Genomic DNA, 16941 nt, shown 5'->3' on the forward strand with positions numbered 1-16941 from the left:
AAACTATATTCTTATAGGGGAAAATTGCGTTTTTTGTGACACTACGTTCTAACATGTCCTGCGCGGCCTGTGAGGCGAACAGAAGGCACGTCCATGTTCCAGAGAGTCTAGGCTTTCAGGAATGGGGTCATAATAGCTTATAGCCAAAAAACAGTTCAAATGCTAGAGACAAATTCATAGGAAGACAATACATTAAACCATTCACATTGGCTTCAGAAACTGCAAGAAGCTTATTTTTACCACAGAGAGTGTTTCATTCTATCTGTTCTTCTCTACATTTCCTGGCTCGATAAAGTACCAGGATGTTGTCTCTGGTTTAGAATCTACATTTAGAGAACTGAATATGAATGCATCTGAGAAGTTGAATATATGAAACTGTGATAAACTTTAAATTATAGTTGGTAAACTTGATACACAGAAAATGTATGCAATATCTACTATTTTGAAACAGAATATATCATTATTTAATTTTAATATTCAATTAAATTGATATTGAATTTGAAAACTGAATGCAATATTCATAAAATTCAGTTTCAAATCATGAAATACAAGTTACCTTTATGAATTCAATGATTTAAAAAAGTGCAGAAATTAAAAAAAAATTCAATTCAAATTCAATAAATTCAATGTAATGTAATACAAATACAATTTGTGTTGTCACTGAAATCGCTCAATATTGTCCATACATGCATACAAAACTCAACTTTGACCCTGAACTACACCCCATTACTTACAGTGGGGGGAAAAAGTATTTGATCCCCTGCTGATTTTGTACGTTTGTCCACTGACAAAGAAATGATCAGTCTATAATTTTAATGGTAGGTTTATTTGAACAGTGAGAGACAGAGTAACAACAAAAAAATCCAGAAAAACGCATATCAAAAATTTTATAAAATGATTTGCATTTTCATGAGGGAAATAAGTATTTGACCCCTCTGCAAAACATGACTTAGTACTTGGTGGCAAAACCCTTGTTAGCAATCACAGAGGTCAGACGTTTCTTGTAGTTGGCCACCAGGTTTGCGCACATCTCAGGAGGGATTTTGTCCCACTCCTCTTTGCAGATCTTCTCCAAGTCATTAAGGTTTCGAGGCTGACGTTTGGCAACTCGAACCTTCAGCTCCCTCCACAGATTTTCTATGGGATTAAGGTCTGGAGACTGGCTAGGCCACTCCAGGACCTTAATGTGCTTCTTCTTGAGCCTTTGTTGCCTTGGCCGTGTGTTTTGAGTCATTGTCATGCTGGAATACCCATCCACGACCCATTTTCAATGCCCTGGCTGAGGGAAGGAGGTTCTCACCGAAGATTTGACAGTACATGGCCCCGTCCATCGCCCCTTTGATGCGGTGAAGTTGTCCTGTCCCCTTAGCAGGAAAACACCCCCAAAGCATAATGTTTCCACCTCCATGTTTGACGGTGGAGATGGTGTTCTTGGGGTCATAGGCAGCATTCCTCCCCCTCCTCCAAACACGGCGAGTTGAGTTGATGCCAAAGAGCTCCATTTTGGTCTCATCTGACCACAACACTTTCACCAGTTGTCCTCTGAGTCATTCAGATGTTCATTACCAAACTTCAGACAGGCATGTATATGTATTCTTGAGCAGGGGGACCTTGCGGGCTTTGCAGGATTTCAGTCCTTCACGGCGAAGTGTGTTACCAATTGTTTTCTTGGTGACTATGGTCCCAGCTGCCTTGAGATCATTGACAAGATCCTCCCATGAAGTTCTGGGCTGATTCCTCACCGTTCTCATGATCATTGCAACTCCACGAGGTGAGATCTTGCATGGAGCCCCAGGCCGAGGGATATTGACAGTTCTTTTGTGTTTCTTCCATTTGCGAATAATCGCACCAAATGTTGTCACCTTCTCACCAAGCTGCTTGGCGATGGTCTTGTAGCCCATTCCAGCCTTGTGTAGGTCTACAATCTTGTCCCTGGCATCCTTGGAGAGCTCTTTGGTCTTGGCCTTGGTGGAGAGTTTGGAATCTGATTGATTGATTGCTTCTGTGGGACAGGTGTCTTTTTTACAGGTAACAAGCTGTGGTTAGGAGCACTCCCTTTAAGAGTGTGCTCCTAATCTCAGCTCGTTACCTGTATAAAAGACACTTGGGAGCCAGAAATCTTTCTGATTGAGAGGGGGTCAAATACTTATTTCCCTCATTAAAATGCAAATCAATTTATAACATTTTTGAAATGCGTTTTTCTGGATATTTTTGTTGTTATTCTGTCTCTCACTGTTCAAATAAACCTACCTTTAAAATTATAGACTGATAATTTCTTTGTCAGTGGGCAAACATACAAAATCAGCAGGGGATCATATACTTTTTTACCCCCACTGTATACTGTAAATGTTATCCCACTCCACTAAATCATTTTTACACAGATCAATGAAAGATGGGTTGTTAAGGGTGATGCAATGGAATGGTATATTTATGTAGTGGTATACTGTATTCATGTTTCATCTGAGCTGTTGTTCACTCCAAAAACATGGGAGACAGAAGGTTAACATGAATATTGATTTTAAACTATAGCGGCTTCATCATTTCTGTGTCAGCGGCTGGCTCAAGGCCCCTAAAGGTCAACCCTGTTCTCCTCTCTCTCTACAGAGCTCCACTCACTCGCTGTCAGGCCGGGGCTACTCGGTAAGTGACATTTTCATGCTTCATGACTTTTACGGCAGAATTACAATCTCCAACGACCCTCTTTATGGCTCCGCCGCTCGATACTTTTATTATGTTAAGTAGAGTAATGGAGAAATCATGAAATTAGGGACATTAATCTTGAATGACCGGTTAAATTGTAGGAAGGAAGGGATGACACTGAGCCCCAAATCGCACCCTATTCCCTACGTAGTGCATTACTTTTGACCAGGGCCCCATAGAGTGTCTTGCTCTACCTTGGGTAAATGTGCCTGTTTTATTGACATTCATCCTGTCAGGCCAGGCAGGCAGGCAGCCATTCAGTGGTTTAGCAGTTTAAGTGTTAGAGGAGGTGTCTTCCTCCAACTGCCTGCCATCTAGTCATTTGATTCAGTTGTCAGACATTATGCTTAAAAGCCTTTTTTTAAAAGTGAGTGCCTGCATTGATACGCAAAAGTAATTTTCCCACTATACATATAATATAATATACTACCTTATCCTTTTAGAAAACCCATAGCATAGCTGTTATTATGTATGCCTATCTTATGAATCTCTTTCACATTCAGCTCTATACTTTCGTTACCGTTGAATTGAAGAAGTCGAATGTGTTCTTGTGCAAAGTGAAAATGTTTATAAAAAATCTTGTCAGCCCATTCCTTTTATAATGTGCACTGGTTCACTTAGTGTCACTAGGAAACTATTTCTCCCATTTAAAAGCATATTTTGCAGACTACACACCAGTATGTGTGTTTTTCAAACCTAATGAACCTTTTCACTTATCATTATTTGCAGAAAGCTGATGAGTATTGTTTCCAGGTCAAACCCTTTTGAGTTCCATGTATAACTCTTTCCACAGAGGGTTGTACATGGAACCCAAAAGAGTTCAACCTTGAACCAAAAGGGGTTCTACGTGGAACCAAAAATGATTATCCTATGGGGACAACCAAATAACCCTTTTGGAACCCGGTTTTCTAAGCGTGTACATGAAAGGGCTAATTTATAGAGAGACTTTTATCTCCCGTTACAACACTAGACCTGCCTGTGAGTGTCATGGCAATTGTTATTGTAGCTTTAGTGTTATCAAACAAATAAACAACATCTATAAATGGTTTGTCACTGCTAATCAGGGGAGAGTATCTGCTGAGGTAGCATTTAAAGAGCCAAACAAAGCTTAAGTTAAAAGACATTGATCTGTGTGGGTCCTTATGGTGCTACTGCTGCGTGGAAATGGAACATGTCCCATTCCTATTCCCTCATGGCTGCATACTCTCACAGAGATGAAAACAAACAAGACCTCCCGGAAGCTGCTGCAGCCCTTTCGCTTGAGCTGTCAGTTTGAGTCTGGTGGAGGGAAGGAAGGAAGGAGAAGGCCCCCTTTCTTTATCTGTTCTTTACGGATAGCGAGGCAGGGGGAGGGTGAGAGAAGAGAGAGAGTAAGATCAACAAAGATCGAGAGAGAGGGAAGTAGAAAAAGGAGGGAGGGAGGGAAGCAAGAAAAAAGCAAGAAAGTGCACAGGGGCAGGAAGTCTCACATTGTCCTATCTGGTGGTGGTGCCCTCTGGGCTGCTTGTGGGCAGAATGATTCAGAGGGTCAGCTCTCTCAGAGTGCGCTCAACTCTGGCTTCTGGGGCCGCACAGGGGCCCTTATCAGCAGGTGCACTGGGCTCTGAAATGGGGCCTCGGAACCCCCAGGGGCCTGTCTGAGAGAGGGAGAAATGTACGCAGCCAACGGGAGGTGTTGTGGCTGGAGGAAGGAGATGGGTAGCAGGTAGGTGGGGGGTGGTTTTATCTGTCACAGGGCACTAAGAGGTCAAAATCCCAATCTCTCTTGACAGTTTGTTTTCCACTTCTATAGGAGATAACGCCTCCGCTGTTTCCCCTGACATATGTCTCTGACGTTGCATGCCTGCCAGGCTGCTTTATCAGAGAGGTTCATTTGAGACGTAAAAGAAGACGTTCAGATGTAGACACATACGGAATTGGAGCTGTAGGAGGACTGAAGCCGTAGGTTTAGGTGTAAAAAATGATATATTGTTGGAACATCATATTTATAGGTACATGTTAGCATGTATTAACGTACAATATGGCTAGTTCTCCATTAGCATACATGAGCTGTACACATCCGACTCCTTACACTAATCTGTATTAAACTGGACCGCTGATAACAGGTAATATACAGCATAACCACTGAGCACCACTATCAGTCTGAGGTAAAAGTAGATGTGGAATAGTTTCAGGTCCTGTTTCCCTCTCCTGTTACCCTGTTTCCCTGTTTCCCTCTCCTGTTTCCCTCTCCTCTCTTCTGTGTTCCTCTGGCTTTATTATAGTGTCACACGTTTGGGAGACAATATCTGGCCCATTTCCTCAGCTGTTCACTACCTGCTTGTTTTTACAGGGGAGAGGAGAAGGAGATGGCCCCTGTCCCTAAGTCTTTCTGGTGATTTATCTTTCTCTCTGGGGCCCTCGATAAAAACCTCCAGTCCTCCTCTGTGCCTCGCTCGGCGAGATAGGCTTTAAGAGACGGAGAGAAATGTTAAAATATCACCATGTGGCTATCTGCCCCTCCAATATCCTCTGCAGGCTTGAAATAGAACAGAGGAAGACAGTTTATGAAAATAAAGAACAGCTCCTTTTCACCCAGACGAAGCGATTGAGCCGAAGCCACTGATCCACTGAAGGCCCAACTCTTGTTTTCCCCCCTTCACAATGCAGTCTTGAAAACCCGACCCTTGGCAACACAGTGACTAGGGCAGGGTTTCCCAAGCTCGGTGCTCGGGATCCCAAGGGATGCACGTTTTGGTTTTTGTCCTAGCACTACACAGCTGATTCAAATAATCAACTAATCATCAAGCTTTTATCAGCCCAACGTGTAGTGCTAGGGCAAAAACCAAAACGTGAACCCCTTGGGGTCCCGAGGACCGAGTTTGGGAAACGCTGGACTAGGGCCAGACCCTTTCAATGATGGACTCTTTATGTCACTGCCTACGTCGATAACAAAACAAACATCCAGGGACTGACATTCCAACAAACCACGAGGCAGACATGCCAGAACGTTGCGATTCAAAACCAAAGTTTGCATGCAAAACCTTTGTAGTGCTTTTAGTGGGCGGCAGGTAGCCTAGTGGTTAGAGCATTGCGCCAGTAACCGAAAGGTTACTAGATCGAATCCCCGAGCTGACAAGGTCAAAATCTGTTGTTCTACCACTGAACAAGGCAGTTAACCCACTGTTCCTAGGCTGTCATTCTAAATAAGAATTTGTTCTTAACTGACTTGCCTAGTTAAATAAAGAAATTTAGTTGATGCAAACTAGCCACCTGTGAAATGCACTCATTAAAAATAACCTCTGATCTCCATCTTGCTAGCAACTAGTTTGTATTTTATTCAAGTGGATAAATTAGAGACGTAGGCGTTGACGTAGGTCCTCTGTGCCAATAGAGTCCATCATTGAAACCTGACCCTAGTCACTGTGTTGCCTAGGGTCCGGCTTTCCAGACTATTCACAATGATTGTAGATAGACCTTGTACTGAGATGCAGTTGGAATGCTGATACTGTACATTTTTGGGAGGGTTTATCAGTATGTTGTTGGCGGTTACAACCTTAGCCGGGATGTCTGGGTTCAGCTGGAGTGTTTATAGCTCACAGACACACCTGTTGGGTATTACCCTGCTCTGGATTATTTCATCCTATTTTATGCTAGATGAGTCTACACTCAAACATAACATTCGCAAAGTCATCTGTGCGTTTCTAAAACAACCTAATTTAATTGATTTGGCATTCATGACCTCCGCTTTGTTCCAAATAAATGTCCTTGTCTGACAAGCAAGATTTAAAGACTAAAGATCTTTATCAAATACATAATAAGCTCTATTAAAAAGCTTCACGGTTTATTTAACTAAACAACACGATTCATCCGATTAAATGTTAAATAAACCGATTGTTATAAAAACCAAAGAAGGAAATTGAGGGGAAATTATACAACATATTTAATGTGATTTTACTATAAAAATCTATATGTTTCTCAGTGAATGTAACGTCACATATTACCCACCAATACATCCTATGAGCTGTGGAAGGCCCTATCTTTCCCCCTACATTAAAACTCTCTCGCTCGCTCTCTCTCTATTGCTCTCTCTCGTTTCTCTCTGTCTCTTTCTCTCTGTATCTCTGTCTTTCACTCTCTCTCTATCTTTGTCCACAGTATATTTGTCTCCCCTGTCGCACCTTGAAACTCCCCCATCCCAGACCCCCTCTGTTCGGCCATAGTTTCCATCGTCTTGCAGGTGTCTAGCTACATACCAGCGGCCCCTGCACATTGTGAAAATTAGTCAAATAAACCAATGGCCCAGCAGGATAGGGTTGGAGCCCTGACATTGTCCGCCCCTCTAGTGGGGTGTTGTCTGTCAGGGGCGCTCCAGAAGGGCTGTCCGGGTTGAAAACCCTATTTGATTATGCCTGTGTGCGGGCCTGCTTCAGAGCAGGGGCCTGCTGCTCCCCTCTCGCGGGGGAGCCCGGCTGTTGCCACTAGCAACAGATAAAAATGGCTGTTAACCACAGCAGGGCCCACAACACATCAATCATGTGCTCCAGATAAAAGCTTTAGGCTTCTGGGTGCCCGGCACGCTGAATGGCGGTGGACACAAAATCCCCTTTCCAATGACTGCACAGCCCCTATGGTGGAGGGGTGGAGATGCCATTTAAAATCCGCCAACACAAAAGGTACTCTGGGAGAGGTCATTTGAATAAAAAGGCGACATGGTGAATTAGTGCAGGCCTGGCCTCAGAAACAGCCGGCATAGTTCGCTTGTTCTAAATGAACTCTTAATTGCTTTTGCCCACTTGGCTTTGCGCCTAAGGCTTTGTGCAAGAGTTGGGGAGTTCGGCATCACTGCATACCCGCATATGGCTTTTCGAATGGAATTGATATTAGTGATTGAAAAACAACGTAGAATGACCTAGAGGGCTGTGAAGTGATTTTGGCCCTGTGGCATTTTTCTCTAGAGGTGACTTTAATGGTTCATTTCAGCCCTTTCTCAATCCAAACCACTGTTATAGTAAAACTAATATTAGACAATGTACAAGGCTCTATGTAGATCTAATAGATTATTAAATGAATCTCAGAGTTACGATCAACCATGTTTATGTCACACTGAAACACACAGACCCCAGGGGTATAGGGTAAATATGTATTTGTTTTTCTTGGTTGATGCCCCCCACCAACTTGGCCCAATTTAAGAGAAAGGTCTGTCCATAATGTTCAGTAACTAAGTGACGATGCTTTCAGGATTTGTATACCGCTGGCATTCCCCATTAACTTACACTTTCCTAATATTGAGTTGCACCTCCCCTTTTGCCCTCAGAACAGCTTCAATTCGTCGGGGCATGGTGTCGAAGGTGTCGAAAGTGTTCCACAGGGATGCTGGCCAATGTTGACTCCAATGCGTCCCACAGTTGTGTCAAGATGGCTGGATGTCCTTTTGGTGGTGGACCATTCTTGATACACACAGGAAACTGTTGAGCCTGAAATATCCAACAGAGGTTACAGTTTTTTACACAAACAGTGCGCCTGGCACCTACTACCATACTGTCACGTCCTGGCCAGTATAAAGGTTAATTAGTATTGTAGTTTGGTCAGGACGTGGCAGAGGGTATTTGTTTTATGTGGTTCAGGGTGGTGTGTTTTGTAAAAAGGGTGTTTGATTTAGTAATTCCGGGTTTTGGTTTATGTTTAGGTATATCTATGTGGAGTCTAGTGAGTGTATGTCTATGTTTGATTAATTGGGGTTGGGACTCTCAGTTGAAGGCAGGTGTTGTCTATCTGCCTTTGATTGAGAGTCCCATATAGTAGGGTGTGTTTGTGTTTGCTTTTGTGGGTGATCATTCTGAGTTTAGCCTTGTGCCTTACCAGACTGTCAGTGAATCGTTCGTTTTCTTGTTTGTTGTTTTGTATTCATTTTGAGGTGAATAAATGTTCAAAATGAACAATCACATACCTGCTGCGTATTGGTCTACCTTTTCCGACGATGATTTCGTTATATCGTCAGAAGACGAAGAAATCCCTGACACATACCCTGTTTAAAGACACTTAAGTATTTTGTCTTGCCCATTTACCCTCTGAATGGCACACATACACAATCCATGTCTCAAGGCTTAAAAATCTGTCTTTAACCTGTCTCCTCCCCTTCATCTACACTGATTGAAGTGGATTTAACAAGTTACATCAGTAAGAGATCATCGCTTTCACCTGAATTCACCTTGTCAGTCTATGTCATGGAAATGGAAAGTGTTCCTAATATTTTGTACACAGTGTATATGGGCGCTCTAGACAAATGAAGTGATAATTCTACTCATATATTACATACACCACAATCAAGGCCCAATTACATGCTACTTTCATTTCTAAAATCTCTGAATGCAGACTTGAATGCTTTAATAAGCTGTGTAATGAAGGATCTGGGTGTTTGGCCATTCTCCTAGATTTACTATGGCTTTTATAGCCCATTATAACATACCATTTGCATCAGCAAATTACAATGCTCGATATCATTATCCAACCCTAAACCTGATCATAAATTAAACCTCCCATTTCAAACATCCATCTGTCTGGGGAGTGATTTCTGGCTGCATTCTCACCGGGGAGGGAAATGAAGGACAGAGAGGGGAGAGAGTGAGAGAAAGAGGGGGAGAGGGCAGAGAGGGAGAGAAATGTGAGAGAGAGAGCGGAGAGAGTAGCCTCCTGTGGGTTGTGAATAACTTCACTTCGTCAGTCAGAGGCATTCATTCATGTAATCAGCCCTGGCTCTTTCTCTCTGCCTCCTCTCCTCCCAGCTCAAAGCTCAGAGGCCACATTAAAAGCAAATCAGTGGCCATCTTGGTGGAGAGGCCGTGATGCTAACTCTTCTAACCAGGATCACTAACCTTCCTGCTGTCATCTGGCACAGAAGCAGATTAGTATGTGCAGATCAATATGATTAGAGGGCTTGGCCTTACTATGTCACCAAAGAGGGGTGTATTTGTATTCAAAATGGCACCGGCTCTATCATTCTTTCTTCCTCTCCTTTTCCCTTTCATTTCCCTTCCCCTCGCTCTTTCTCGCTCTCCCTTTCTCTCTCTTTCTCTTTTTCTGTCTCTCTGTATACGGTAAATATAACATATGCCATTTAGTAGACACTTATCCAAAGCGACTTGGATAAAAGTAATGTGTGCATACTGTAAATGTTTCACTCATGGGTGGTCTTTCGAATCGAACCAACAATCCTGGCATTACAAGAACCTCGCTCCATCCAACTTGATTATACACTGAAGGGAACATAATAAATCATGGTAATTCTTTACACCGCTGCAGGTAATTAATTCAGCGTGACTAGTTTAATATTAGTCAAAGGTAGAGACACACAGACACATGTCCTTTCCCTCCAGGTATCCACCGGAAACCATTTTAGATTTGGTAAAAAAAATACATCTTTGTGATTTTGAGGCCCTCTTTCAAGAGACAGCGCATCTTGTCTTGACTTTTTCTATGCTCCATTCCCACATGTGAAAACATCTTACTGCACTGCTGTGCCTAGCTATTGAAATCCTCTCTCCGCCTAGTCTGTTTCCCGAGCGCCCTAACGATTGTTTCAGGAAACAAGCAGGAAACATACCTGTGATGGCCAAATCTTACTGAGAGAGGAAGAACAAAAGGCGCTATGCAACAGATAGCTGCAGGCTTGTGTCAGAATTGTCAAAGACTCCAGCCACCCAAGTCATAGACTGTTCTCTCTGCTACCGCACGACAAGCGGTACCGATGCACCAAGTCAGGACCCTGAACAGCTTCTACCCCCAATTCATAAGTCTGCTAAATAGTTAGTTAAATAGTTAACCAATAGCTATCAAGACTATCTGCATTGACCCTTTTTGCACCCTTTTTACTATTTTTCTATTTTCTTTCTCTCTGCATTGTTGGGAAGGGCCCATAAGTAAGCATTTCACTTTTAGTCTACACCTGTTGTTTATGAAGCATGTGATGAATAACATTTGATTTGATTTGGAGCAGAGCTGAGAGCAGAGTAAACCTCCTCTACTGTGAGACTAAAGACCCGTGGGCCTCGCCGAACCCCGAGAGCTCCCACCACCGAGAGCTCCCACCACCGCGTAAACAAAGCCTGAAATGAAGGGGAGCCTGGGGCTGACACATTAACACCACTGCTAAAATGTTTATTTTATGGCCCTGGTGGATTCCAGCATTGGGACTTCAGGGGCGGAAAAATGAACAGCACTTGCCTTCGCCTGCCTGCCTGCCTTTTTGCAGTCTCTCATTTGAATCTAGCGTTTTTCTCATCTCTTTTTGTCCGTCGCCTCGCTCTCTGCGACTCTCACACCTCCTACAACACTTCCTTAGCTCATTTTAAAGGTACTAAAACCCTGGCTCATAGCCTTTTAAGGGTGTTAGGTGATACTTTATTCATTTTTCATTTGAAGGCCTAACATCTGAATGTCTTTAGCTGTAATGCAGGCTGTAACTTTTGTTGCCATGCCACGGTTCAGTGGTTCGCAGCAAGGCCTTAGTTTTACATTTTTTACATAGTTAAGGTTACAAAGTAACCACACAAGATGATAATACTACAGTACATTCCATAGGATTATCTTTGGCTTTCCCCCCTCCAGAAACTCCACCAGAGCCAATCATATCCCCTCCACGTTCGCGAAACCATACAAAAAGTTATTAAGTAGGTCATGTTCTGCCGATCGTCTTCTAATCATTCAACGAAACCACAATTTTTTCCCCCATCTGAGCCCCTGAGCCTTGCTTCTGGGACTCCCAGCGCCAACACACTCACTAATTTGGTTTTCTGTCATGTTTTTTTTCTTCTCCTTTGCCTTACCCCATATCTGACAGTCGACATGCGACACAAGCCCTCCTCCCACACCTCCTCCCTCCCTCTCTCCAGGTTCTGTCTGGTGGAGCAGCAGGCAAGGTGGCAGATTACAGGAGGAGCGGTATAATTATACTTCCAGCTGATTTTGCTCTGTTTATGAGGGAAAGAACTGTTAATGACAGTGTTGTATATTACGTCCCCCTGAGGCCACATACTGAGTAGAGCATAGTCTGGGTGTCACGCCCTGGCCATAGAGAGGTTTTTTATTCTCTATTTTGGGTAAGCCAGGGTGTGACTAGGGTGGGCATTATATGTTCCTTTTTCTATGTTCTTTATTTTCTATGTTTTGGCCGAGTATGGTTCTCAATCAGGGACAGCTGTCTATCGTTGTCTCTGATTGGGAACCATACTTAGGTAGCCCTTTTCCCTCCTTGTGTTGTGGGAAGTTGACTTTGTTTATGGCACATAGCCTTTAGCTTCACGGTTTGTTGGGTAGTGTTTATTGTTTTGTTCGGCGTCTTTTCTAATAAAAAGAATATGTACGCTCACCACACTGCACCTTGGTCCTCTCCTTTCAACCGTCGTGACACTGGGGAGGAGCTGCAGGAGCCTGGTTCCGTTTCTTCATCAGCTTCACCTACTACTGGCTGCTTTCTTTGTGTTTTTTCTCTCTTTCTCTGTCTCTCTCTCTCTCTCTCTCGCTCTTCTTTCTGAGAAAGTAAAAAAAACATTAGCACAGAGATAGAGCTTGTGGTTTTTGATGCGATGTCACCTCGTTTCACTGTGGTTTGGCCTGGGGCTAACAGATGCGCAGAGCAGGTACAACCCAGATTTCCTGTAATGTGTGTGTGAGGCGTGTGGGCGCTCGCTGGCGCTGCACGAGGCAAACAACAGCGGGCCTTGAACGTTCAAAGTCCACCCTGGTGGTGTGCAGAACGCCCATGCTGGCTAGCTCATGATAAGGGGGCCTTGACTAGCCCCTGGCTCCTCCACCACCCCCCTCCCCACAACAGCTTACTAGCACCATGCGGTGAGAGGACTTGACCAGCCAAGCCCTGACATCCCCTCCCTCAGGCCAGGGCCTGCATAGTGTTTCCCATCTACGTGCTCTCACACACGCGGGCCAGATCTGATCTCCAAAATTGCAGATGAGTTTGTCTTAAGATAAAGGCGCTTAATCATAATTGCTGATCCGGGTTTTCATGTGGCATTCAACCAGTGATGTAGTCGCACTGGCAGATGTCTGATCTCACAGTGTAGAGAGGCTGGATGGCTTACTTTCAGCAGCCTCACTCTTTCTGGGTCATTATTGATGTTATTTGACTATATGTAAATCCCCAGTTAGTCAGCATAAAGCTAATGTCTGTGTATCTGGGTACACCAGACTAATGTCTGTGTCTCTGGGTACACCAGAATAATGTCTGTGTATCTGGGTACACCAGACTAATGTCTGTGTATCTGGGTACACCAGACTAATGTCTGTGTATCTGGGTACACCAGACTAATGTCTGTGTATCTGGGTACACCAGACTAATGTCTGTGTCTCTGGGTACACCAGACTAATGTCTGTGTATCTGGGTACACCAGACTAATGTCTGTGTATCTGGGTACACCAGACTAATGTCTGTGTATCTGGGTACACCAGACTAATGTCTGTGTATCTGGGTACACCAGACTAATGTCTGTGTATCTGGGTACACCAGACTAATGTCTGTGTATCTGGGTACACCAGACTAATGTCTGTGTATCTGGGTACACCAGACTAATGTCTGTGTCTCTGGGTACACCAGACTAATGTCTGTGTATCTGGGTACACCAGACTAATGTCTGTGTATCTGGGTACACCAGACAGATAGGGAAGAGTAAACACGATTTGTCTTTGTCTCCTCAAAGGCCCCATGCACCTGTTGATATGAAAGTCACCTGTTTCACTATCTCTCATCTGACATAGACACTATGTGACCAAGATGTGTCTTTGCTTTGTCTTTGAAGCCTGGATGAAACAGAAATAGTACACACTGGTTCTGATATATAATCACATATTTTCCGATAATGTGAGAAATTGTGTTTTGCTTAGATCTTCAATTAAATATTTGTTGGCATTTAGCCAATTATTCATCAGTCTACCACGACCCTCCATGTAGTTCTCTATCCAGTCAAAGGATCCCAAACATAATCCCATTCCCTACATCACACAGAGCAGTCATCTGTACCTGCCTCACTACTAGGCAGGCCTCTCCCAGTGGGAGAGTGTATCACGTTCTTCCCAGACCTCCTCCATGGGCCCCCAACCAACCAGAATCATATTAAAGATTCATGTCCACAGGGACAGTGACCGCAAAGGCGATTCCTTCCTGTTGTTCACTCTCACCACCACAGTATGGACACCCAGGGATTTCATTAGCTTTCAGAAATCTGCATTTTCAAAATGCAGAAAATAGAAACATTTGCATTTTAAACCATTTCACCTGCGTTTTATATTGAAAGTCAACCGTGTTTTATTGCTTGAATTTAGATAAGGGGAATTAAGATAGTGCAACACATTCAACAGACTTTTTTTTATCAGATGACAACAGACAGAAGTGCAACGCTATTTGGCTAGCTGCCTCGTATTTTTTGTGATAACGATGCAGGGCCATAATATTTCTAATGTTTTTCATAGAAAGAATGTAGCCAGTTACCTTCCTAATGATTTGCTTGAAGTTAATCCTGCATTTTAACTTTCTACTGGAGAAAAACTACACCTGAGGAAATTACCGGAGAAAATTAGCCTACACATCAGTCAAAGCACTGTCTGATGATCCAATGACGAGAGCAGATATATTTAATCTGAGTGGAGAAGTGCAACTGAAGCACGAAATTACTTTTTTTACATTCATGATTTGGAGCGAACCCTGACTAAAGCCGAGCAGAATTTACAATAAGAAACAAATTTAGATCTGCGTTTATAAAAACGCAGGAAGAATATTTTTCTGTGTTTTATCTTTGCTTTTCTGCGTGAAAATAGCAGAATCCTGCGTTAACGTGACCCCTGACCCCCTCCTGTTCTCCACTGACACCGCTCCGTCCACCACAGAGTGGACCCCCTCCTGTTCTCCACTGACACCGCTCTGTCCACCACAGTGTGGACCCCCTCCTGTTCTCCACTGACACCGCTCGTACCACAGTGTGGACCCTCCTGTTCAACCGCTCCGTCCACCACAGTGTGGACCCCCTCCTGTTCTCCACTGACACCGCTCCGCCCGCCACAGTGTGGACCCCCTGCTGTTCTCCACTGACACCGCTCCGCCCGCCACAGTGTGGACCCCCTCCTGTTCTCCACTGACACCGCTCCGCCCACCACAGAGTGGACCCCCTGCTGTTCTCCACTGACACCGCTCCGTCCACCACAGTGTGGACCCCCTCCTGTTCTCCACTGACACCGCTCCGTCCACCACAGTGTGGACCCCCTCCTGTTCTCCACTGACACCGCTCCGCCCGCCACAGTGTGGACCCCCTGCTGTTCTCCACTGACACCGCTCCGCCCGCCACAGTGTGGACCCCCTCCTGTTCTCCACTGACACCGCTCCGTCCACCACAGTGTGGACCCCCTCCTGTTCTCCACTGACACCGCTCCGCCCACCACAGTGTGGACCCCCTGCTGTTCTCCACTGACACCGCTCCGCCCGCCACAGTGTGGACCCCCTCCTGTTCTCCACTGACACCGCTCCGCCCACCACAGAGTGGAACAGGTCTGGACATGTGGGAGATTAAGCGGGCCCTGCTGTCTCAGTGGGCTCCCTGTCTCCATGTCTCCCCGTTCCCAGACTAGAGAAGGCAAATCTGGTACCTAGCCTCCTGCTCTCCCTCCCACCATCCCTCCTTCCCTCCCTCCGCAGAGCGTCAAGCCATGGCAGCGGGTCGTCCTGGCCAGGCCCGGCTTCATCACGTCTGCCAGATGGGCCGAGAATTAGATCCCTACTCCCATGATGGAGGGGTGGAGGGAAGTGGTGGAGGGAGGGAGGTAGGGAGAAAGGGAGGGGGGTGGTGGAGGGAAGTAGGGAGGGAGGTAGTGGTGGAGGGAGGTAGGGAGGGAGAAAGGGAGGGACATGGTGGAGGGAGGTGGTGGAGGAAGGGGATAAAACAGTAATGATTTTTGTTTTCATTTACATTGCAAGTTATTACATTTTAATGTAACACCTCTTGGGACCCGGGAGCATTAAATGGCTGTTCTTGAATAATCGACACTAACTGCAAGCAAATGCTGGGGAGAAAAGAAATTAGCGAGCGCAGCAATTTGGCACAGTGATTATAGTCTCCTCTGAGGCAGTTCCTGATGATTTAAGAATGCTAACATTTAAGCAAGTCAGATCTCATTACTCCTCAAGGTTAAATCGAGCTGCGTCGGAGGGAAGGGGAGGCATCCGTCGCTAGATTGGAAATTAGGTCTCTATTTTCTTTTTTTCATGCTTCGTGTTCCTATCTCTTGCTTTGACAGTGGCTTGTTTGAAAATGGCGTGTGCTCAGGGCAGGAATCAGCGAGACCCCGGTGACACTTTGGAGCCAGGTTTTAATTGGATCAGTGATATTCTGTTTCTGAGCTGTAATGTCTCCTCTGTGCCAAATAACATCACTTAGCTATGCGCAATAAAAGAGGGCTTTTAAACTGCAGTTCATTTTGGAGTAGACCTGTATTTTGTAGATGCAGACTTTCCAAATAGATAGAGACAATTGAAAAGAACAAGAAAAAATACTGAAGGACAATTGTCTTGTGTATTCAGACATTTCATTTTATGTTGTATTTTTCCATTCTTTCACATGGGTAATAGGAAAAGAAAACAATTTTCGAAGCAATTTCAGTTCCATCGTCTTTTGTCCAGCATGTACCTTATTCAACCATTCATTCACTTTTTTCCCCACACAACAACCTTGATCCAATTAGCTGACAGGGACAATAGCTTGCTCTTCCTTCCGTAAGCCAAACAAACGTGAAAGGTTATAACAATACGGAAGCCTTTTTTCCATTACCGGCCGTCAGATCCTTTTAAACGTGTTTACCCGTTGTTTATTTGTCACCCTGTTTTTTTCCATCCAAGGGGGCTCAGCTGGGAAAGTGAAAGGCGATGAGGATAATGATGCGATCGGGGAGCAGAGCAGAGCAGAGAGGATGCAGATGCACTTTACTATAACGCGTTAGAGCTGTGATAAATTCTCTCCGGCACGGCACAACCAGAGGGAGAGAGAGAAGTTGCTACTGAGACAGATGGGTTTGACTTTTATCTCTACAGCTTCTGAAGGGAGGAGGAGAAATCTAAACATTTGTTGTCACTGCTACGATGAGATTTATTTAAAGTAAGGCATGAGCAGGAGCTGAAAAGCTACTTTGGGGAATAGGCTGCATCCCTCCTCCCAGCTGTTGTTGTTTCTATGCAAAAAGGAAAACATTGCAAGTCAAATGTAATCA

At 44.5% G+C, this 16941-nt stretch overlaps 1 protein-coding gene across 10 annotated transcripts in view; it reads left to right on the forward strand.

Moving 5' to 3' along the window:
• LOC106580457 (autism susceptibility gene 2 protein) overlaps positions 1 to 16941 on the forward strand; it is a 433496-nt gene that overhangs the window by 190656 nt on the left and 225899 nt on the right. For 9 of the 10 annotated variants that reach the window (XM_045703229.1, XM_045703231.1, XM_045703228.1 and 6 more), the window contains one exon: positions 2605 to 2640. The exons of the other annotated variant lie outside the window; for it this stretch is intronic. In XM_045703229.1, the coding sequence (XP_045559185.1) occupies positions 2605 to 2640 (36 nt within the window). The remainder of the gene's footprint in view (positions 1 to 2604; positions 2641 to 16941) is intronic. 10 annotated transcript variants of the gene reach the window in all.

Source organism: Salmo salar, chromosome ssa20, assembly GCF_905237065.1.
Source record: "Salmo salar chromosome ssa20, Ssal_v3.1, whole genome shotgun sequence".
In the NCBI taxonomy this organism is placed as follows: Eukaryota; Metazoa; Chordata; class Actinopteri; order Salmoniformes; family Salmonidae; genus Salmo; species Salmo salar.